The 26,186-nt window shown below is 30.4% G+C and overlaps 1 protein-coding gene across 1 annotated transcript; it reads left to right on the top strand.

Annotated features, from left to right (window-relative positions):
* The first annotated feature begins 212 nt into the window (after positions 1-212).
* LOC100800172 (glucan endo-1,3-beta-glucosidase-like) lies at positions 213-1,843 on the top strand. Its single transcript, XM_041010360.1, has 2 exons — positions 213-279; positions 936-1,843. The coding sequence occupies exons 1-2, from the start codon at positions 213-215 to the stop codon at positions 1,841-1,843; spliced, it is 975 nt and encodes a 324-aa protein (XP_040866294.1).
* The last annotated feature ends 24,343 nt before the right edge of the window (positions 1,844-26,186 follow it).

The raw sequence follows: 26,186 nt of genomic DNA, 5'->3' as shown, positions 1-26,186 counted from the left end.
CATGGCAATATTAAATTCCCATCAAAGAATATTATTGTAGGAATTCAAAAGCAAATCATGATGGAGATTCGTGGAGCAAAATTGTCTAGATATTAGCTTATTTCTGCTTATATAAATAAGTAGGCCGTAAGGGTAGAAGTATAGTCGTGTGTTAAGTTTGATTGATATTTGGGTGTAACACATTGATATAGTCATTAAAAATTAGCATTGCAATGTCTGTCTCCGCCATCTTACTGCTTGTTGAAATATTATCGTCCATTGGAGTACTAGAATTTACAGGTCCATACTTCTTTCACTTTTGTTTTTTGTTTTTTTTTATCAGCAAATTAATATATTGATGATGGCACAAGGGTTTTCGTAACACATATACAAAAGAAAACAAACCCATCATGTTTCCCCGGTTAATAGTCATTTAACCTCAATAAGGTAAATAGAAAGTAACCAAGCAAGCCACAAAGCCTTGGCTTAAAAACAGCCTACAAAAATGGGCCCTATACCAAAAAAACCAATTAGTAAACGTACACACCACCTATCGGAAGAGCTCCTTTGTCTTCTATCCTTTAATTCCTCCCAAAGCCTTTGCTGGGCCTCAAAGTCAAAGAATGAGTATATGTTGACAATTGAGACAGGCTTCCCCCCTTCCTTTATGTTATATTACTATCCAACTTTTCTTTTTTACTTCATTACTATTCACTTGAACTTTTTTACTAAATATAATTACTGTTAGAACGTTCATTTGTCTAATGCATCTTCACACGTGTTTTAATTTTACATTTTGCACTTCTATTTGCTCTTGAATTTCATTCAATTCTTCACATGACATTATATTATATTATTTTATTGTTTGTATTAATGATGTCTTTATCCTCTAAGAGTTACTTAACTATTAGTCAAATGTTACGCAGCTGCAGCACCACTTGTAGCACCAATTGTAGGAATTTGCTATGGAATAAACGGTAATAATCTACCATCAAAGCAAGAAGTTGTGGATATGTTTAAATCAAGGGGTATACCCAGAATGCGCATATACTCTCCAGATGAAGAAATAATTCAAGCCCTTAGAGGTTCAAGGATAGAGTTGGTGATGGACGTGGCTGGAGATACCATTCAATCTCTTACAGATCCCAATGTTGCTGCTGATTGGGTCCATCGTTATATAACATCCTATTCACAAGATGTCAATTTCAAGTACATTGTTGTTGGAAACGAAGTTCACCCCAATTACGATCTTGCCCCTTACATTTTACCTGCCATGACCAACATTCAGAATGCAATTTCATCAGCCAATCTGGTAACCAAGGTGTCAACAGCAATAGACACCACGTTGGTTACCAATTCCTACCCACCCAACAACAGTGTTTTCACCGCAGATGCAAGCCCATACATAGGGCCCATTATCAATTTCCTAGTGAAGAATGAAGCCCCACTTCTTGCCAACTTGTACCCTTACTTTGCTTATGTTAATAATCAGAAAGACATTGATCTTCACTATGCTCTTTTTACTCAACAAGGAACCAATGATATTGGGTACCAAAACCTCTTCGATGCTATGTTGGATTCAATATACGCTGCTCTTGAGAAGATAGGTGCACCTAATTTGGAGGTTGTTGTATCTGAGAGTGGGTGGCCATCTGCTGGCGGAGACGGAGCCTTGGTTGATAATGCACATGTTTATTACTTTCGTTTGATAAAGCATGCCTATAGTGGGAGTGGAACTCCAAAGAGACCGGGTAGGCCTATACAAACATTTTTGTTTGCCATGTTTGACGAAAACCAAAAGCCAGGTGCAGAAGTTGAGCGACATTTTGGTATATTCAATCCTGATAAATCACCCAAATACTGACATATAGGATGTTCCAAAATTTGAAAATGGGAATTGGTGTATTTTGAAAATAATGTGATCTTCTCGGGTCTTGAAGACCAAATGATGTATAAACTAGAGAAGTTATCAACGCATAAAGCTAAATTGTCACAAATTGCATAAATGTGAGACCTTCTATGACTTTTTCTCCTTGTGATTAGGACAATGGGGTGGGGTGGAGATCGATATTGTCTTCTCAATTTTTGACCCGACTTTTCAACATATCTCCATACCCGTACCCGATATCTTACGGGTTAAATTTTATTATTGCATTCTCGTAACCCGTTGGGTATCGGGTATCCCTGATCTCGACCCGTACTCAATTCAAATTAGAAAAATATTTTTTTTAAGAAATATTATAAAATTAATTTTAGAAAAAATAAATTGATTGTTAAACATTTATATTTTAATTACTTATATATCAATAAATTTATTATAACACATGTCTGCAAAAATCGTTAAGAAAATAATATTAAATTATGTAAAAATTCTAAAATAAAATTAACTAGTAATAAAAATTCTAGGCCTTTTGATTAAATTATGCAAAAATTCTAAAAAATTTAAGTGGCGGGACGGAAGTAGTAATCTATTACTGCATCCAAAGAAGGCATGAGAGACCACAAGTGGGGAATGAAACTTATCGGAAAAAACAAGGCAGCAAAAAAAGTGGGTCAAAATTTAGATTATGTAACTTCTAATTTTGTTGTTTTTTTTTCTTTTGTCCAAGAAAAAATTATTCAAAAGGTCAAGGATTTGTAATCGAAAAAGAAGAAGAGAGGAAATACAAGGTACATGTTTTTTTTTTGCACAATTAATTTTTCTTATACAATTTTATTCACTTATTAGTGTAATTAGATCACACTACACATGCAACTCATGTCACTTGCCTTACCCCTATTGAAATTTTATTTCGTTCTCATTATTGCTTAATGAATAATTTTTATTACTAATGATTTTCTCTGCTTTTTTATTGGCATGTTGAATGAATTGTTTCCAAAATTTACATGAATCAACTAATCAAGTTATGGTAACATGGGTTAGTTAGGATGCCTATTACCATTAGAAAAAAATGGCTTTCTTGAACAAGATGATGAGGTATATGATTTTCCTCTCAAATGCTAATATATGGTTTTATGAATAGTAATTTCTTTTCATTTTTTGGTTCTTAAATATATATGTATTTATTTTATTCATATATAATTAGCATTAAACTAGAATATTTTTTATGGAAAAAATTCCTAAGTGGCTTACTCCTTCATTCCTTCTACGTAGTGGAGAGAGAGAAAATAATGTCAAAGGTTGAAGATTCCAAGTACAAGGAACTTAGAATGCAAAGAATTGCATAGAATCAATCAAAAAATAGAAGCTTTAAGGTTGTCCAAATTGGTCACCATTTTCAAGGATAGAATTCAAAAGACTAAGGAAAAGGATTAAAAGGAGGTCAATGATGATGATGATGATGATGATGAAGACTATGTACCTAAATATGAAGAGAGACTTGGATCAAATTCTATAAGTGAAAATTACCAGCACGACAAATATGATGAATTTTCTACTACAAATGATCTTGAGTCACGGGAAAGAAAGATAACTCTTGAAAATTTTCAATATAATGCTAATATACATTATTGTGTTAATAAATGAGTGGGGTGGTTTTGTGGTTATTGTGAAAATTTTCAATATAATACCATAGGAAATTGACTTCATTTTCTTGATCTATCTACATCTTTCTTAAAAAAAATTCAAATTCACTCTTTGTTAAAAAAATAGTTAGTGATTAATTGTGTCGTAAGTGTATCATTTGATGCTAGGAAGTTAAATTTGGAGAATTGGTTAGTTTCAATTGTAAATTATATATATGTTGTTTATGAATTAATCTATTCTTTTAGGCATGAAAAAAATTAAGATATAATTTTTCCACTAAATATGTAGGCTTTGTTGATGTATTACATTTATAGTTTATATTAGACACAAGTTTGACTAATATTTTATTTCTTATCCGTTGTAACTGATAGATGGTAAAATCATTGATATTGAATTCTAAAAGAGCCTATAATCATTCATCCATACACCACTCTATTGAGAAACAAGTGAAGAAGTCTCTACCTAATAGTGTAAAATATTTCAAGTATGAGACACAAGTATGTATTTGCCAGAAAGCTCCTTTACAAGTTAATGGTTGGAGTGATATTAGTAAAGACAATGTAGATGAAATGTGGTGACATATGAATGTTAGTATATAATTAGATCAATTATATTCAATTTATTTATATATTTGAATACTAGTTATATCTTCAAATTGGTTTCATCATGTATCTTGATAGTATTTAATTTTTACTTTTTATGTGAAAACATGTGATATAAGGATGTTTTTAGTGTAAATGATGAGGTGAAAGAATATGCAATGAAGCAAATTCAATCTCAATACAAGAATAAGTTTTATCATTTACATAAAGCTTATCTTAAAGAAAAGGATAGGCCAAAACATGTATATCCAGAAGATTGGAATTAGTTACTTAAAAACAAGTGAAGTGGTTTAAAATTTTACATAAAGTTATTTTTATTATTTTGAACATAATTCTTTAATTATAATATAAAATTATTTATACTTTGATGTAGGAAAGAAGCTTGGCAAACAAAACTAATCAAAGCAATAAAGAAATAAAATCAATTATTGGCACAAAATCGTGCAAAAGACATTTGAAATGGTAACATCTTTAAATATTTTATATTAATTTTCTTATAAGTTATATAAAAGCAACTCATTTTTTTATTCTGTGATTGTTTTTATATTAGATATGAAAGTTTGGTGAAATTTATAAAGGCATCATGCATTAGATTATATTATTTATTTTGTTTTTTTTACTATATTTAATTTTAAAAGAAAGAAAATTCAATATCTGGTGAATGCTGAGATGCTCTTCAAGTTTCGAAGGCCACACAAATGAGATTTATGGAACTTGGTGTATTCCAAAAGGAGAAGAAATCATGGTAAAGAAAATTTTCATTTTAAAGTCTTGATGTTAATATTAGAATTAAAGACATTAATTGTATTATGATATCATATCTAGTTATATTTTTGTGAAATGTTTTTATTTCCATTTTTCAACTAGTAATGTAAAGATTTTAATGTCATTATGAAAATTATACATGTTTTTTGAACATTGTATGGGAAATTTTGGAGAATGTGGATTCTTGTACCACTTGTTGAACACTTTGTCATGGTATTAGGAAGAAAGTCAAACCATTCTTCAGGTGTTGGCAGTGCACCAATTACAAAGAAGTTTTCATAAAAACAAATTATTCAAAATCAACTTGAAAATATACAAAACCAAGCAAATAATTTGGATTTGAAAATGCAAAAGTTGACAAATATTACAAAAAAGCAAGAAGATGTCATTACCCAACTTCATATTGAATCTTGTAATATATATTCGTTCATGAAAAAATATATATTGTTGGATCTTAATTGGAATTCAAAAGCAAATCATGATAGTGATTCGTGGAGCAAGATTGTCTAGATATTAGTTTCTTTCTGCTTATATATATACGTAAGCCATAAGAGTAGAAGGATAGTTGTGTGTTAAGTTTGGTTTATATTTGGGTATAACACATTGATATAGTAGTTAAAAATTAACACGGCAATGTCTGCCTCTGCCATCTTGTTGCATGTTGGAATATTATAGTCCATTCGAGTACTAGAATTTACCGTTCTATACTTCTCTCGCTTTTTTTTTTATCAGCACATAAATAAATTGATGATGGAACAAATGTTAGCATAACCCATTACAACATAAAACAAACCCATCATGTATCCCTGGTTAATAGTCATTTAACCTCAATAAGGTGGATAGAAAGTAACCAAGACAACCAACCACAAAGCCTTGGCTTAAAAATAGCCTATAAAAATGGGCCCTATACCAAAACACCAATTAGTAAACCAATTAGAAAAACTTAAAAATATATTGATTTTTTAAACCTTAAATAAGAGTTATAAATCGATTTTTTTGTTAATATATGTATTATTTTTTACTTTAAAAATTAATTAAAATTTGTTGATGGGTCTAAAACGTAAATTTTAGTTGTTTTATCTTTAGGTCAATATTAATTAAGTATAACATGGAGGGATCAACTAGAAATGAAGGTCTTCAATTTGGTTGCAAATGAGTAATAAGTTTCCCGGACTTGGATGGAAGAATTTTCTAGGAAATTAGAGCATAATTACCTTTCTATCCCATTTTTCCTCTTTATTTAATAAACTCAACTTTATCTCATTGGTCAACTTTATATATAATAACATTTTCTGTCAAGCATAAGTTTTATTGCAAGTCATAAAACTTATAGATAAATCTATATTATATTTTATCATTTTTTACTTGCGGGTTAGGAATATAATAATCGGATTTAGAAATATAAATAATGCCTCAATTATAAAATTTGATTTTTTTTCAAAATATTTCAAGAAGTACACAAAATAACTAGGACAATTCTGTGCTTTTTGTGCAATTTACACTACACAATCTTCTTACTAAGGATTAGAATTCAAGCCCTTCTATTTGAAAACAATACATGCTTCCACTATGCTGCCAAATAATTATGTTTGAAATGGAACAAAAAATCATTTATATTTACAGATTTACATTAAATTTTTGTAAAAAATATGTAGTGTTATATGATATCAAAATGTGTTTTAATAAAATTATATCATACAAAAATATTTTAAAAAAATTATAGTTATTATTAAACTTGAGTATAGAATTACATTATTATTTGATTTTATATATATATATCATGATTTTATATTATTTAATGTTTTGCATAATTTTTTATACAATTTTATTACTCATACTTGAATTTATCTTATAAGAGAGTATTTGATCCATAAGAGAGTGTTTTTAATTGTTAAATGTATCTTTATGTGAATATTAAAGTCAATATCTAATTAATGATTATCTTGATCAATTTTTTACTATAAATACAAATTACTTTTAAATTGAATTCTATTTGCACAATTTTTTAAAAAACAACATAAATGACCAAATGAGAAATAAAAATAAAATACACAATCTTCTTAATCCATACCAGAACCTATGCCATTTTTTTTACAAACAACCCATGCACCCACACTATGATCACATACAATTGTGTTTGAAATGCAACAAAAACTCATTTATATATATAGATTTATGTTCAACTTTTGTTAAAAATAATTTCTATATTTAAAAAGTATGTGGTGTTATATTATATGAAATATTTTTTGATAAAATTATATCTATAAATATATTTTTAAAAATAGTTATTATTAAACTTGAGTATAAAATTACATTAGTTGATCATACACACACATAAAATACCCCATCTTCTTTATCTAGATTAGAACTCATGCATGCCTTGCTTAAAAACAACACATGCTTCCATTTCAATATGTCAATAAACAATTTTGTTTGTATTGCAACAAAAAATCATATTTATATTTATAGCTTTACATTATACTTTTGTCAAAAAAAAAATCTACATTTAATTTTCAATACAATTTTATTATTTGCCTGATTGCTAGTTTATACATTTAGTTTTACATTAAACTTTTATCTTTATGTGAAATTTAAATTAAATCTCTGATCAATAATTATCTTTATCAATTCTTTACTATAGGTATATATTATTTTTAAATTGAATTTGATTTGGACTATCTTTAAAAAAAATTATAAATGTCAAAGTGAGAAATAAAAATAAAACACACAATCTTCTTAATTCATATTATGCCCTTTTGTTTACAAGCAACCCATACTCCCACTACGATCAAATACGATGATTGTCTATGTAATGCAACAAAAACTTGTTTATATGTATAGATTTACGTTAAACTCTTGCAAAAATATTTTTTACATTACAAAATATGTAGTGTTATTTTATATGAAAGTATGTTTTAATAAATTTATATATTATTGATTATATATATACATATATATAGATAAATTATCTTATATATAAATTTATATATTTTTTACAATTTTATTAAGCTGCCATCAAAGAATACTATTATAGGATGTGCAAATAATTATTAACTATGTTTGATATATCATCAATATCTTGTAATACGTATTCGTTCATGTAAAAATATATATTGTTGGATCTTAATTGGAATTCAAAAGCAAATCATGATAGTGATTCGTGGAGCAAGATTTTCCAGATATTAGTTTCTTTCTGCTTATATAAATACGTAGGCCATAAGAGTAGAAGGATAGTTGTGTTTTAAGTTTGGTTTATATTTGGGTATAACACATTGATATAGTAGTTAAAAATTAACACGACAATGTCTGCCTCTGCCATCTTGCTGCATGTTGGAATATTATAGTCCATTCGAGTACTAGAATTTACAGTTCTATACTTCTCTCGCTTTTTTTTATCAGCAAATAAATAAATTGATGATGGAACAAATGTTAGCATAACCCATTACAACTGAAAACAAACCCATCATGTATCCCTGGTTAATAGTCATTTAACCTCAATAAGGTGAATAGAAAGTAACCAAGACAACCAACCACAAAGCCTTGGCTTAAAAATAGCCTATAAAAATGGGCCCTATACCAAAACACCAATTAGTAAACCAATTAGAAAATCTTAAAAATATATTGATTTTTTTAACCTTAAATAAGAGTTATAGATCGATTTTTTTGTTAATATATGTATTATTTTTTACTTTAAAAATTAATTAAAATTTGTTGATGGGTCTAAAACATAAATTTTAGTTGTTTTGTCTTTAGGTCAATATTAGTTAAGTATAACATGGAGGGATCAATTAGAAATGAAGGTCTTCAATTTGGTTGCAAATGAGTAATAAGTTTCCCGGGCTTGGATGGAAGAATTTTCTAGGAAATTAGAGCATAATTACCTTTCTATCTCATTTTTCCTCTTTATTTAATAAACTCAACTTTATCTCATTGGTCAACTTTATATATAATAACATTTTCTGTCAAGCATAAGTTTTATTACAAGTCATAAAACGTATAGATAAATCTATATTATATTTTATCATTTTTTTACTTGGAGTTCAGGAGTTCGTCCTTGCCTTGTTTAATTTAGAAAAAAGAATACATAAAAGGAATAAGAAATCAAAAGAATTGGTTGTCAATTCAAATGAAGAAAAAAATTATTTCGAAAGGATATCAATTGCTAAGATTAAAAATTATTACTTTTTATGAATACACCAAATAGCACTTCGGGTTAGGAATACAATAATCGAATTTAGAAATATAAATAATGCCTCAATTATAAAATTTGATTTTTTTTCAAAATATTTCAAGAGGTACACAAAATAACTAGGACAATTCTGTGCTTTTTGTGCAATTTACACTGCACAATCTTCTTACTAAGGATTAGAACTCATGCCCTTCTATTTGAAAACAATACATGCTTCCACTATGCTGCCAAATAATTATGTTTGAAATGCAACAAAAAATCATTTATATTTACTGATTTACATTAAATTTTTGTAAAAAATAATTTATATATTAAAAAAATATGTAGTGTTATATGATATCAAAATGTGTTTTAATAAAATTATATCATGCAAAAATATTTTTTAAAAAATTATAGTTATTATTAAACTTGAGAATAGAATTACATTATTATTTGATTATATATATATATATATATATATATATATATATATATATATATATATATATATATATATATCATGATTGCATATTATTTAATGTTTTACATAATTTTTTATACAATTTTATTACTCATACTTGAATTTATCTTATAAGGGAGTATTTGATCCATAAGAGAGTGTTTTTAATTGTTAAATGTATCTTTATGTGAAAATTAAATTCAATATCTAATTAATGATTATCTTGATCAATTTTTTACTATAAATAAAAAATTACTTTTAAATTGAATTCTATTTGCACAATTTTTTAAAAAACAACATAAATGACCAAATGATAAATAAAAATAAAATACACAATCTTCTTAATCCAGATCAGAACCTATGCCATTTTGTTTACAAACAACCCATGCACCCACACTATGATCACATACAATTGGAGTGAATAGGCAATTTAGTCCTGTAACCAGTTTGCATATTAGTCCCTGACTTAAATTTTAATTCATAATAGTCCCTAACTTTACCTCCGTTATGCAAATAAGTTCCTACTGTTAAAATCTAATTTCCTCCGTTAGTCAAATGTCTATTTGGCAAACCTTAGTCCACGTAAGCATCCTAATGTGGCAAGTTTGAGTCCAAGTCAGCAATCCTATGTGGCAAGGCTAGGACTGAATTGCTCACGAGATGTACCATTCGCCCTGTGGTCGGGGATGTACCATTCTCCGGTGACCACCGCCCTATGGGAAGCTCGGAGCAATATTTTTGAGAGGCTTCTGGACCCTCCCAGGGACGCTCCTCCGCAGAGTGAATTGCTCACGAGAACCCCCTCGCAGAGCAGGACCAACATCTTGTACAACTTCTGCTCTGATTTCATGCTCAGAGAACAGTATAGGGATCCCTGGAATGAGGTTCGAATTGGGAAGTTGCTCGAAGATCATGATGCCCTCGCTGGAACTATTTCCGTCAAGGCTCCATCTTAAAGTTTCAATTTTTGTTTTTAAGTGTTTTTATAGGGATTTGTTAATAGAAGAAGGAATCTCCTAAGACTAAAAAAAACCCTATGGATTTGAATTCCTCTCCTTCCAACAACACAATTGCCGTGAATGGAACAATCCCGTTGCTTCCACGTTCGCAACCGCCACCGCGCCGTCGGATAACCCTCTGCCGGCAAACGGCTCCGGCGACCGGAAACCCATCGCCCTATGGCCGGGGATGTACTATTCTCCGGTGACCACCGCCCTGTGGCCTCTGCATCCCCGCGGTTGGTCCCCACATTCATGCGGTTCCCAGTTTTAAGAGCAGCCTCCAAAAGCTTCAAGAACATTCTACAATGTCACAGTTCTTCACATGCAGCCTGCAAAAGCACCAATCAAAAGATGAAGAAACTATAGTCATGACATGCAAGGTAAACTTGCCTGAGAAGTACATAAGTAACATAACTGGATTCTTTTTTTACCTCTTATGAGAAAACTATAATGAAATAGCACAAGAATAAGAGAGAAGTAGGGAAGAGACAAGACTATATTCAGCTGCTATTGACGTTTAAAATGTGAGTAATTGTTAAAGAAGTACCTATAATTCACCAAAGCAGACCTCAGTGTCACGTTGGACAGTCTACGTGGCACTGAATTGCCACCTATACACCTCACTAACGCCGTCACCTGAGAATTTAACGACATGGACTATTTTGCAAAACTTATGTAAAGTTAGGGACTATTATGAATTAAAATTTAAGTCAGGGACTAATATGCAAACTGGTTACAATCTCAGGGACTAAATTGCCTATTCACTCCATACAATTGTGTTTGAAATGCAACAAAAACTCAGTTATATATATAGAGTTATGTCAAACTTTTGTTAAAAATAATTTCTATATTTAAAAAATATGTGGTGTTATATTATATGAAATATTTTTTGATAAAATTATATCTATAAATATATTTTAAAAAAAATTAGTTATTATTAAACTTGAGTATAAAATTACATTAGTTGATCATACACACACATAAAATACACCATCTTCTTTATCTAGATTAGAACTCATGCATGCCTTGCTTAAAAACAACACATGCTTCCATTTCAATATGTCAATAAGCAATTTTGTTTGTATTGCAACAAAAAATCATATTATATTTATAGTTTTACATTATACTTTTGTCAAAAAAATCTACATTTAATTTTCTATACAATTTTATTATTTGCCTGATTGCTAGTTTATACATTTAGTTTTACATTAAACTTTTATCTTTCTGTGAAATTCAAATTAAATCTCTGATCAATAATTATCTTTATCAATTCTTTAGCATAGGTACATATTATTTTAAAATTGAATTTGATTTGGACTATCTTTAAAAAAAAATATAAATGCCAAAGTGAGAAATAAAAATAAAACACACAATCTTCTTAATTCATACTATGCCCTTTAGTTTACAAGCAACCCATACTCCCACTACGATATGTAATGCAACAAAAACTTGTTTATATTTATAGATTTACGTTAAACTCTTGCGGAAATATTTTTTACATTTAAAAATATGTAGTGCTATATTATATGAAAGTATGTTTTAATAAAAAATTTATATATTATTGATTATATATACACAGTATATATATATATATATATATATATATATATATATATATATAAATTATTTATATATTTTATTATGATTGTATGATATTTAATGTTTTTTTTATTTTTTTTACAATTTTATTAATCACCTCTTTATAATAGTATTTTTAACCATCATAATTATCTTTATAATAAAATGTATCAGTTGATTTTTTTAATAAAACACAGCATTACTAATGATCACATCCACTCCACTCCAAGCTGATTAGGTGGGAACTCAGTTCCTACGTTTGTAGTTGCTTTTGTTTGTTTTTCTTTCTTTGTTCCCTCTCCTACTATTTTTTTATTTTGTGTTATCTTTTAACAAAAGATAGTTTGAATTTAAATTTAAAATAATATTTATGTCGGTTGTTTTCCCTCATTAACTCTTTACATTATTATTTTAAATTTAAAATCAGGTTATGAAAAATATTTATTTCGGTGGGATAAGGGGAGTTTATAAGTTGTTGAAATATATCAGTACAAGGGGTAGTTTTTTAAATTAGGTTATCTAAATTTACAGTTACTTTTAGATATTTTTTCAACTTATTACACTTTGAGCGCTTTTTCAACTTATTATACTTTGAGCGCGTTCAAGAACACATTCAACGCACACAGTTTTGTAGCCCACTCTCGGTGCATCCAAAGAAGGCATGAGAGACCACAAGTGGGGAATGAAACTTATCGGAAAAAACAAGGCAGCAAAAAAAGTGGGTCAAAATTTAAATTATGTAACTTCTAATTTTTTAGTTTTTTTTTCTTTTGTCCAAGAAAAAAATTATTCAAAAGGTCAAGGATTTGTAATCGAAAAAGAAGAAGAGAGGAAATACAAGGTACATGTTTTTTTTTGCACAATTAATTTTTCTTATACAATTTTATTCACTCATTATTGTAATTAGATCACATTACACATGCAACTCATGTCGCTTGCCTTACCCCTATTGCAATTTTATTTAGTTTTGGTTATTGCTTAATGAATAATTTTTATTACTAATGATTTTCTCTGCTTTTTTATTGGCATGTTGAATGAATTGTTTCCAAAATTACATGAATCAACTAATCAAGTTATGGTAACATGGGTTAGTTAGGATGCCTATTACCATTAGAAAAAAATGGCTTTCTTGAACGAGATGATGAGGTATATGATTTTCCTCTCAAATGCTAATATATGGTTTTATGAATAGTAATTTCTTTTCATGTTTTGGTTCTTAAATATATATGTGTAATGGTTGGAGTGAAATTAGTAAAGACAATGTAGATGAAATGTGGCGACATATGAAGGTTAGTATATAATTAGATCAATTATATTCAATTTATTTATATATTTGAATACTAGTTATATCTTCAAATTGGTTTCGTAATGTATCTTGATAGTATTTAATTTTCACTTTTAATGTGAAAACATGTGATATAAGGATGTTTTTAGTGCATATGATGAGGTGAAAGAATATGCAATGAAGCAAATTCAATCTCAATACAAGAATAAGTTTTATCATTTACATAAAACTTATCTTAAAGAAAAGGATAAGCCAAAACATATATATCTAGAAGATTGGAATTAGTTACTTAAAAACAAGTGAAGTGGTTTAAAATTTCACGTAAAGTTATTTTTATTATTTTGAACATAATTTTTTAATTATAATATAAAATTATTTATACTTTGATGTAGGAAAGAAGCTTGACAAACAAAACTAATCAAAGCAATAAAGAAATAAAATCAATTATTGACAAAAAATCGTGCAAAAGGCATTTGAAATGGTAACATCTTTAAATATTTTATATTAATTTTCTTATAAGTTATATAAAAGAAACTCATTTTTTATTTTGTGATTGTTTTTATATTAGATATGAAAGTTTGGTGAAATTTATAAAGGCATTATGCATTAGATTATATTATTTAATTTGTTTTTTATACTATATTTAATTTTAAAAGAAATAAAATTCAATATTTGGTGAATGCTGAGATGCTCTTCAAGTTTCGAAGGGCCACACAAATGAGATTTATGGAACTTGGTGTATTCCAAAAGGAGAAGAAATCATGGTAAAGAAAATTTTCATTTTAAAGTCGTGATGTTAATATTAGAATTAAAGACATTAATTGTATTATGATATCATATCTAGTTATATTTTTGTGAAATGTTTTTATTTCCATTTTTCAACTAGTAATGTAAAGATTTTAATGACATTATGAAAATTATACATGTTTTTTGAACATTGTATAGGAAATTTTGGAGAATGTGGATGAAATATATCAAGAGAAAATTTCAAAAGCTCTTGTACCACTTGTTGAACACTTTGCCATGGTATTAGGAAAAAAGTCAAACCATTCTTTAGGGGTTGACAGTGCACCAATTACGAAGAAGTTTTCACAAAAACAAATTATTCAAAAACAACTTGAGAATACACAAAACCAAGCAAATAATTTGGAGTTGAAAGTGCAAAAGTTGACGAATATTACAAAAAAGCAAGAAGATGTCATTACCCAACTTCATATTGAAGTACAATCCCAATGAGAGTTGATTGAAACTAATCGAGAACCAATGGAGCAAAATCCTGAAAATAAAGTGAAATGCCAAATTGTAGACATAATGGAAGAGTTATCAGCCTCTGAATCACCTACTAACTCAAGTGCTCAGGTTAGTAATACAAAGCTCTTGCAGTAAATATTTTCTTTATGAATTATTATGTGATTATTTCTCTTAAACCAAAATACCAATTATTTCATTTTATCTGATTTATTATTTTCTATATGTATTTGCAGGTTTGAAACTCATAAAGATACTACTTAATGTAATTTTGGAATTGAAACTTATAAAGATACTACTTTTTATTCTGTGTCAAGATTTTAATATTATATGTTTTGTAATTGGTTCTATTATTTTTATAAGAATCTAAATATTGTATTAATATATTTGATTTGCGTATTTTTTTAATATTATTATTTTAGTTTATCGTTCATAATTTAATGACTTTGTTATACTTTATGTACACTTTGATTTATTTGATTTTTTTTAATTTTATTTTAATGATATTTATTTCAGCATTTTAAAAAATTCAATGCATTATTGGTATATTTAAAAAATAATATAGTGATAATAAGACAATATTTTATTTAAAACTAGTAATAAAAATCATACTAATTGCAATTAGTAACTAGTTGTGACAAAAAATTGACATTAATAGCATTTGATCATTAATTATTGTCATTATAAACTTTTATCAGATATTGGTGACGATTAAATAAAATACTAGTGACGATATTTATTTTCACGATAAAATAGTATTTTGTGACGATAAAAAATATCATGGCTATTATAACAATGACTTGCGTATTAGTGACGACCGATAAAAAATCAAAATATTATCACAAAATATTTCTAGTTGTTGGACAAGTGGCCTTAATAACTTAACAAGGGGTGAATTAAGTATCAAAATTTTCCTACTAACAAACTTTAACCCCCTTTTAAATGATAGGCTCAATGCAGAAGATAAGCAACAATGAGTTTAATAATGTTCTTTAAATGTGCAAGACAAAATTGATTGCAATAAAATAAATAAGATAAGGGGAGAGAGAAATGCAAACTCGATTTATACTGGTTTGACCACTTTCTGTGCCTACATCTAGTTCTCAAGCAACCCACTTGAGATTTTCCACAATCTCTATAAATCCTTTACAGACTTTGAACACACCTTAAGATCCCTCAGCCTTGTGTTCAAGATTCTCCAAGAGACAACCAGTCTCTTGATTACAATTCTCACAATCCAAGAGACAACCAGTCTCTTGATTACAATTGACTTTCTGAGATGAACTAAAAGATTTCTCTCCTTGAGAGTGGATGATACAAATTGAAGATCCTAGAGGAATTTCTCTCTTTTAGAGATGCTAATACAATTTAAAGTTCCTTGATGAATTCTCAATAGATTTGCAAGTGTTTGCCTAAGAGTTGTTGAGAGCATTTGGCAATTAAGTTCTCTTAGAATATCTCTCTCTTGCTTTTTAAAGTCAAGCACACATATATATAGGCCTTTTGTCCCTTTTCAAAATGGTTTACAGAGATGTGTATTTTTAAAAAGTTTTTTTTGAAATTCTTCACTGGTAATCAATTACGCGATTATATTTTGATGGGTCATGACTTTTCAAAGTATTTTCTAAAGTGCCGTTGTTGGTAATCGATTACAAACATCTGGTAATCGATTACATGATTCAAAATTCAAATTCAAAACCCTTTTTAAAAGCTGATTTTCAAAATTAACTTTTGGTAATCGATTACACTGCCTGATAATCGATTACCAAAGCCTTGGATGTTGGAAACAATGTGTTTTGAGGCAAAAGCTTAATCAACCAATGAGATTGTTTGAGACCTTATCATTTTTCGTATCTTGTTTGCTTGACCTTGAATTAATCTTGAAGTGATGCTTAAACTTTGAATGCTTGTTGAAGCAACCTTGTATTAGTCTTAAAGCAATGCTTAATATTTGAATGCTTGTCGAAGAAACCTTGTATTAGTCTTAAAGCAATGCTTAATCTTTGAATGTTTGTTGAAGCAACCTCATTTGATTCTACTTTGGCATCATCAAAATCCTATATTCATACATTCACATTCTCCCCTTTTTTTATGAGGACAATCGTTATCAAGTGAATTCTTTTTTGCATCATGAAAACCTGCATGATTCACCTTCTTCCCCTTTTGGGTGATGACAATCATTGTCAAGTGAATTCTTTTCGGCATCATCAAAATCTGGAACCTGCATGATTCATATTCTCCCCCTTTTTGATGATGACAACCATGTGTAGGTTAGGAGTAAAAAGAATATCTATTTGGTTTGTTTACTCCCCCTTGATTTAGCAATGATTGCTTATATGAAACAGTTGAAGATTTAATATATAAAAAGTTGTCTCATAAAGAATAGATAATCCCCTTACTATCTTATCTTTTATCTATCTTTCTCCCATTGTCAACATCAATAACAAATCATGAGCAGAGAGAAGAAAAACATTAAGCAATTTATAATGAATTAAAAGAGTAGAGCATGTCATACTGTTCAAAGTATCATTTCTTGGCCCAAAAGAAAATGATACCACTTGTTGGGATATGTGAGAATCAAATGATACCAAAAGGCCTATGCTTAAGACCATCAATAAGTAAAACATTTTTTTTTGTGGAGGTAGAGAGATTTGTACCTATTTTTCCAACTCCAACAATTTTACCTTTGTTGTTGTCTCCATAGATCACATGTTCACTGTTTTTGAGAAAAATATTAATAAACTTTGATTCATCTCCCACCATGTGTTTGGAGCAACCACTATCAATGTATCAATTTTGCTTCAAGGAGTCCATCATTCATATAATCATATTTTGATTTTGGTACCCAAAGTTTCTTGGGTCCTTGTATGTTAGTTTTGAGTAAGAATCCTTTTGAAACTCATACTATTTTTTTCGATGGTACTACCATTGTTTCTAATATAACATGTTGATGCACTATGATCATTCTTACCACAGTAAAAACATTTTAACAAGGGAGAACTAGCCTTTTGAGTGGAGGCAAATAAATTTTTATGCATCTTTTGTTGATTTTCATGATTATATCCTAGTCCAACTTTATCAAAAACACATCTTTGTTTGCCAAATATAATATCTATATTATTTTTACGAAGAGTAAATTTGTCAAGAGCAATTTTTAAATCTTCAATTTGTTTTTGAATTTATAACAACATTCACATGAATGAGATGCTTTATTTTTATTCTTGTATGAAGCATTTTGTAGAAGATTGATTTTTATCTAGGGATTTTAAAATTTTAACTTCTGATTTCAAATTTTCTAATTCTACATTTAATTTCAAATTTTGATTTTTCTAAACTTGAAATAGTTTTCTTAGAATATGAAAATAATTTGGCAATTTTGACAGATTCTTTATGCAAGTCATTGGATGCATCTTGGAGTTCATCAAAAGAAATAGATAAGTCATAGTTAGAAGATATTACCTCTTCTCCGCTTTCATAGTCTTTGGCCATGAGATCGAGATTTATGATTTCATTTTCTGAATCACTTGATGAATCCATGTCATTATCTTCCCAAGTGATGCATGCTTTCTTTTCTTTCTTTTCTTTGAAATTTCTCTTGTCAGATTTTTCCATTCTTCTTTTAAAGATAAGACAGTCAAATCTTAAGTGCCCAGGTTGATCACATTCGTAGCACTTTGGGGCTAAGGAGGAATCTTCTCCTTTCTTCTTTCGATTGATATTTGATCTCCTTTGATTTCCTTTGTTTCTTAGAAATTTGTTGAATCTCTTCACAAAGAGTCTGAAATCATCATATTCTTCTATTTCATTCAAGTCCTCTTTGTCACTTTCTTCTTGAATTGAAGATAAGGCTTTAAGTGCAATTCCTTTATTTTGCTTGTCATTTTATTCATGTTGATTTAGTCTCATAAGTTCCATTTCGTGTTCATTAAGCTTTCCAAAAAAGTTGCAAGAGAAATGTTAGTAAAATCTCTTGATTCTGCAATTGCAATTACCTTTGGTTGTCATTCCCTTCTTAAACATATTAGAACTTTGTTCATGAGATCCTTATTAGGAAATATCTTTCCTAGTGATGCAAGATGATTTACTATATGTGTGAATCTCTTTTGCATATCTTGTATGGTCTCATTTTGATTCATTCTAAAAAGTTCATATTCATGAGTAAGGGTGTTTATTCTAGATCTCTTTACATCAATTGTTCCTTCATGGGTTACTTGTAATGTATCCAAAATTTCTTTTGTATTCTTACAGTTTGATACTCTAAAATATTCATCCATGCCTAATGTAGAAGTGATTATAGTTTTGGCCTTTAAATTGTATTGAACACTTCTTCTTTCATCATCATCCCATTTTTCTCTAAGTTTTTCTATAGTTGCATTTCCCATTACCATTGTAGGAATGAAGGGACCAATTTCAATTGCTTCCCATATATTGAAATCTATGGCTTCAATAAATATTTGCATTCGGGTTTTCCTATAGTGATAACCCTTGCCATTGAAAACAAGAGGCCTATTAATAGAATTTCCTTCAGGAAATGGAAAGTTAGATGAGACCATAATTATTCTTGAAGTTTTTATACTTTAGACAAGAATTCTACTCTGATACCACTTGTTGGACAAGTTACCTCAACAACTTAAGAGGGGGGTGAATTAAGTTTCAAAATTTTTCCACTAACAAACTTTAACCTCCTTTTAAATGATAGGCTAAAAATGCAGAAGAAGAAGCAACAATCAATTTAATAATGTTATTTAAACATACAAGACAAAATTTATTGCAATAAAATAAATAAGATAAGGGAAGAGAGAAATTTAAACTCGATTTATACTAGTTCAGCCACTTCCCGTGCCTACACCCAGTCCTCAAGCAACCCACTTGAAATAGTTACAATTTTAGATTCATCAAAGAATTTTGGGATCTCATCAAGGGAGACTTTTTTAAGCGTTCGGAGGAGTTCCATGCATATAGAAGTTTACCAAGGGGTGAGAGTGCTTCTTTTCTGACTCTGATACTAAAGATAAACTGTGCTTAATGTCTAGGGAATTTTAGACCGATATGTCTCATTAGGTGCTTGCTTAAAGTCATTACCAAAGTACTATCCAATAGAGTAAGAGAGGTCAATTGAAAAGTCATTGATGACAGGTAGAGTGGTTTCTTAGTAGGAAGGAACGTGTTGGATGGGATCTTGATTGCAAATGAGGTGGTGGAGGAGGCAAAGAAAGGTAGGAAAGATAGTATGGTATTCAAGGTGTACTTTGAGAAAGCGTGTTATTTAGTGTCTAGGAATTTTCTCTACTACATGGTTGGAAGGTTGCAGTTTTTCCAGAGGTGGATTAGGCGATTCAAGGTTGTTTGGGGTTAGTGTCAACTTTGTTCAATGGGAGCCCTATAGAGGTGAAGTACCTGAAACACACAAGAAAAAGGGTTGAATAATGTGATGGATAAAAACTTAATTTTTGAAGAACTGTTAAAAGCTTTTCTTAAAAAAATATCAATTTACGAAGGGTTTCACCTAAGGGCTTTGAAATCACGTTGTGCTTAGAAAATCAGTTCTCAAAACTTGGATATAGTAGCATAGAAGTGATTTATAGAAAACAACTAGTTATATAAAAGCAATAAAGAAAACACAAAGGTTTTGTACTGATTCATCCCAACCCTTGGGCTATGTCTAGTTCTTCTTCAAACCTTGAAGGGTTCCACTAATCAATTCTTTAATTACAACCAAGTATTTATGTGCCACTTCTGACTACAACTAGTACTCTCTAGGTCATTCTTGACACTACACTTAATCTCTCCCAGAGATTAAGACCCTAGTATTATTTGTCACTAAGCCATTCTTGGCTTTCACAAACAATATATGCTTGATAGAAAATATATTTTAATCACTCAAAGAGTGTTCACACAGTAGGCTCAAATACAATGAAACTCGCAAATTTAGCAAATGTTACAACACTTGTTCATTTTATCTCAGATTATTCTCATATGATTCGACAGACTTTAACACAAACATCTTTAAGCTTTAAATAGACTTTAGAACTTCAAACCGTTGAGATATCCCAGCTAGTCGTTGTCTAATAACTTTGGCGCTTGACACGAGATTGCTACTATGCAGAGACAATGAGCACCACAAACACTTTCTAAAACATATCTTTAGAGAAGTACAGTTTGTCAGTGTCGTCTAGTGCTCAAAGCTGACTTTTAACGTACAAATTGAAAGAAATGTTAATAACAGAAGACAAAAGGAATTAAGAATGTCGAGACAAGAATTTTTGAATCTTCCCTGTTTTGCACTATTGCACAAGTTTCTTATTGAACATATGAACGTTACTTTCTTGTGATGGTTTTCAGTACTTGATGATGAGGACATGACCAAGAGCAAGGGCAAGGATCCACTTGAAGGACTTGGAGGGCCTATGACAAGGGCTAGAGCAAGGAAAGCCAAGGAAGCTGTTCAACAAGTGTTGTCCATACTATTTGAATACAAGTTCAAGTTTCAAGGAGAAAAGTCCAAGGTTGTGAGTTGTATCATGGCCCAAATGGAGGAGGACTAAATGGCACCACTTTGTCTCAATTTTAAAGTGTTTAGTTTGTCTAAATAATGGCCCAATCCATGTAAAGTTGGCTGACCAAAAATATATTTTGGGTTAATCAACTAAAAGGGCTTTAGTAGGTTTAGTTCAAGTTGTAATAAGGGCCCAATTGGCAACCTAGGCATCAGCCTTTTGGGAGACCAAATGGTGGCTGACTTGTTGGCTGTTGGGGGTGACTTTTGGTTGCCACAATTTTAGTTACACTCAGCCATTAAGTTTTTTTAATTTCCTAGGTTAATGGCATTAAGTTATTTTAATTCTAGGTTAGTGGGTCATTACTAAAATCTGCTGTAAAACTTCTATATAAGCTAAACCATTTTATCAATAAAGACAAGTTAAGTTTTATTCAGAAAATTAGAGTTTATCTCTTTTATCTTAGTGAGAGTGATTCTCCTAAATTCTTGAGTGATTCAAGAACACCCTGGCTGTATCAAAGGACTTTCACAACCTTTGTGTGTTGCCCTCGCCGGAAAGAGTGATTCTTTCCTTCCTTTCATCTTCAACCTTGTTCTTTCAAACCACAATTCCAGAAAATCTACTTCTGCCCAGAATTATCTTGTGGCCATAACTCCCATTTTACGCACTCAAATTAAGTGATTCCTGATCCTAAATTGAATTTCCAGACGAGACCTTTCACCTCGTTTTGGAATCACCTCATTTGGAGCCCTGTAGCTTGAGTTATTGCCATTTCTATATTTCTGTCCAGCCACCACTTAACCTACGTTTTCTCATTTCATTATTTCATTTTATGCCAAGAACCACCTTATTAAGACCCACGAAATTAACCACCTTATTCGTCATCCTTTCCTTAATCAATTTCTGCATTTTCCATCAAGGTTTAATCCTAGACGATCCTAAGTCATCCCTTGTGCCCTGAGGGTTCATATCACTTGAGGATTGAGTAACTATTTCATTGCTTTTGTATTGCGAGCCAAGTGCTAAAACACTTATTTTCTTAGGACTGAACATTGAAGTAGTATCATCCAATGACTGATACTCTACCTATCATCTGGAGCCTTTCTATTCATGTTTATTGCTTGTATCTCATAGAGATATATGAACCTATAGGTTAAGGATGAGAGGTTAACACATAAAATTTATACTTTGTTAACATCAAAACCTAAGGGAATTAATTGTTTGGTACAGTTCAATGTGACTTGGACACAATCAAACTTAACAAGAGGAGTTTATGATGTATAAAAGTCCTAGAAAAAGGGACCCAATGGCCCTTTTCCTTTTTTTGGTTGTGGCAGAAGGTCTATCAGACCTCATGACACAAGCCTTAGCTAAGGGCATGTATTTGGGGGTCAATGTGGGATGTAACAATGTTGAGATCTCTCTACTACGGTTTACAAATGACACTTTATTTTTTGCAATGCTGAATTTGAAAAACATAATGTGTATCAAGTATGTTGATGTGTTTTGAATTAGCATCTGGGCCTAAAGTCAATTTCCATAAGAACCGGTTTGTAGGGATTAGAGTAGCAGGAAGTGCATTAGGGATATTTGTGTCACTTCTCAATTATAGGACTATGGAGATTCCTTTTACTTATCTAGAAATCCCCATAGGGTCCAACCCATGGAAGGAAGCAACATGGATGCCAATGGTTCTAAAAATGCAAAGCAAACAAAGTGCATGGAAGCATAAACATTTGTACTTGGGTGAACAAATTTTTCTTATCAATTCAATTTTGTTTGCTCATCCTTTAGAGTGCCTAGGTATGTCCTTAAAAAACTTGTTAGGACCCAAAGGGACTTCTTATTGGGGGAGAGGGAAGAGGAAAAAAAGAAATTTTCATGGGTTAGTTGGGAAAGGGTCTGTCAATTGAAGGATTTGGGAGGGTTAGGAATCAAGAATATAAAATTGTTTAAAAAGGCCCTTTTGGCCAAATCACTACTGCAAAAACCACATTTTACATCGATTATTTGCTACATACGACGTCGGCTATTGACCGTCATCGTATCAAACGTCATAGAAAATAACGCATCTATGACGACGATTTTTAATGACCGTCTTAAAATGCGCAAGCATTCTAAGACGGTTGTCTCCACGGTCGTCTTAGAATATAACACATTTTACATCAGTCCCATATACGTGACCATCTTAGAATGTGTTATATTCTAAGACGATCCTCGCGACAACCGTTTTAGTATGTAATATTTTTTTATATAAAAAATACATTCTAAGACGGTCATGGAAAAATCCGTCTTAGAATGTATTATTTTTTTAAAAAAAAAATAATATTTTTTGTACTTGGGTAAGCTTTGCAAAGTTGCAAACATTGAATTAATTGCATGGCCTGCAAACATTGAATTAAATTTAAAACTTGATAATTCATATTCATAGGCCCTGCAAACATTAATTACATGGCCTGCAAACATTGAATTAATTCTGTAGCATTGTCCTACACGCTGCCTTGCAACATCCACTCCAGCTACAGAGCCTGAATCACCAAGAAGGTCCAAAATCATACAAAGTTTAGCACCTGAAATTTATTTTTTTTACAAATACCATAATAATCAACATTCAATTGTTTCTCGAGGAAACTGATAAATTACATTCAAAGTTGTTCTTTCAACTAAAAAAACATCCTGCAAAAAATAAAAATAAAAATGAAAAATCATCATTGAAACATAGCCATTTTATACATTTTATTCCTGAAATAAAGCAATCTTAATCTCCCTCATTTGTTTTTCAACAATAAGAAGATAGAAAATACAAGCATAAGTGTCATTCGATCCTAATTTACCTTCTTTATATTATTCCTATCCAATATTAAACTTGTTTCACTCGTACCTACATTCCACTAACCTTTAAATTCTCAACATATATATCAATATATGTATTGTGTTAAGCAAATAATTTCCTCCACAATCAACTTCTTTTTGTATATATAATCCAATCGTTATATGCTAAACTAAGACTCCAGGACATGAATATGGTCTTATGGATTTGAGTCTATTATAATAATCAAGCTTTAAACAATAATGATATCCACAAGAATGTCTTTTACACTGGGGCCAAACACTTTACAAAGAAATATTTGTGCATTTTCTAAAAGACACGTATATTATTACCACACCAAGAGCATTCTTCAACTTATATGGATTTTTTTAGTTTAATTAGTATTTTTATTTTGACTTTTGAGTATACACAATTATATTAAATTATTAAAATAAAAATTTTGTCTATCATGATAATCCTAACTAGTTTAAATTTAATTGATTAGTGGATGATATTTGTGGTAAAAAAAACACATATATATAATTTTCTTTCATAAGTTAAACCTAATAATGGCCATTAATTAAGAACTCAGACGGGTAGGATTGTGTGTCTGTGCATTTTGATTTCTTAAATTAGTAATAATGACCACAACAAAAGATTAGAATATGCATGATCACTTTTAGGGAAGCATGACAGAGGTACCTTTAATTCGCCACCACTATAGCACTACTAGAAAAGCTAGCTTTTACGACGTCTTTTCTAAGACGGTTCTAAAGGACCATCTTAGAAAATAGTGCGGTGACATTTTTGTAATTCAGGGTACAAATATTGCAATTTACGTTGCGGGTTCTAAGGCGGTTACACAAAGTCGTCTTAGAATGTAATAGGTCAAACAATACAAAGATGGGTAGAGCCTAAGACCATCTTTGTATTTTTAGTAATATTTCGTCCCCCCCTGCGCTCCTTGATTGCTACGCGCTCACATTTCGAACTTGAAACACTCTAGTCCGCAGTGCACTAGGTGAAACCCCAAACACTCTAGCCCACAGTGACGTTAAACCCCAAACACTCTACCCGCAATGCCGTGAAACCCTAAACCCATGAATCTCTGTCTCCCTGAAGAAATGGAGCTTGCACCGTGAAGGCTTTCTTAGGTCGTCATACAAGTAAGTCATTAAACCCGCTTATTGAATGCTTACATATGTGTTCCAGCTGGTGGATTCCAGCTTTTTGAAGTGAATGCACATTGCTTGTTCAGTAAATGGTTCTCTGAAAGTGGCAACCTCACTTCATAATAGTTATATGTATACTAATGTTTAAACTTATGAGTTATGAATTTCTTAAAATAGTGAAGCTCTTGACTGTCTGTGTCACAAGTTAGGTTTTTGAGAGTGAAGGGTGGAGCTTTGATGTTCATCTTGTTCTCTAAATTCTTATTGGTTGCCTTTCCTTTTATGGGATTTGTAGTGGATCCAACAGGTTATGTGTGAGGGTCTACTAGTGTCAGTGTTGTTGGTGTGTGTTAGAATAAGACCTTTTTTGTTGTGTTGCAACTGGAATTCAATAATTCCTTTCTGCGGTCCTCACTTCATGTTGCTTTCACTTTGCCTGTGGTTGCATTCAACTTCTCATTTGTAATGGTGCATTTTCCACCAATAGTTGCATCCCTGTGTTTGAATAATACATGGCTCTGGTTCACTAATTTGGAAGAGTTCAGCTTTAGAGTTTGGTACTTTTGTTTTAAGAAATTTCAACTAGAAATAAATTTATGCTTTGTGTTTTGTTATTGAGTGTGTCCAAAATATGGTTAAATTTAGTATGTGGGGATTTAACCTTCTTTTATCTTTTTTATCTTACGCCAGTGGCTCAAATTTTTCGAACATTAAAGTCCCACCAACCATACCATTATTGGCCAATCACATGATTTTCCAATTGTGGGCTTTGTAAGCATTGATCTTAATGATACATAAATGGAGATGATTTATTTGATTGATGTATATAACCCCAACCAAGAGAGTGAAATAGACACGTCCTGTCATTGGGTTATACTTATAAATCAATATCTTCTCTCAAGTTTCCATACATTAGAGGCAATTTTGGTGTGAAAACATATAGAAGAGCAATTAGATAGTGAAATTGATGTAGCTCCATGTGGAGCTTGTAGGCCTTGGATCTTCTTCATCAATGGATTCCTTTGCTTCTTGGAAGATGAATGGTAGTAGAATGGAGAAGGAAGAGAGAGAAAATGCCATTTCAAGGAGAAGA

This window comes from Glycine max, chromosome 16, assembly GCF_000004515.6.
Source record: "Glycine max cultivar Williams 82 chromosome 16, Glycine_max_v4.0, whole genome shotgun sequence".
Lineage (NCBI taxonomy): Eukaryota > Viridiplantae > Streptophyta > Magnoliopsida > Fabales > Fabaceae > Glycine > Glycine max.
This window is presented reverse-complemented; position numbering and strand designations above follow the sequence as displayed.

Bases quoted from the DNA above. Each gene is read 5' to 3' on its own strand.
- LOC100800172 (XM_041010360.1), top strand. From the start codon at position 213: ATGTCTGTCTCCGCCATCTTACTGCTTGTTGAAATATTATCGTCCATT. The intron at 280-935 runs GTCCATACTTCT...CACCAATTGTAG, and splicing joins TGGAGTACTAGAATTTACAG to GAATTTGCTATGGAATAAAC.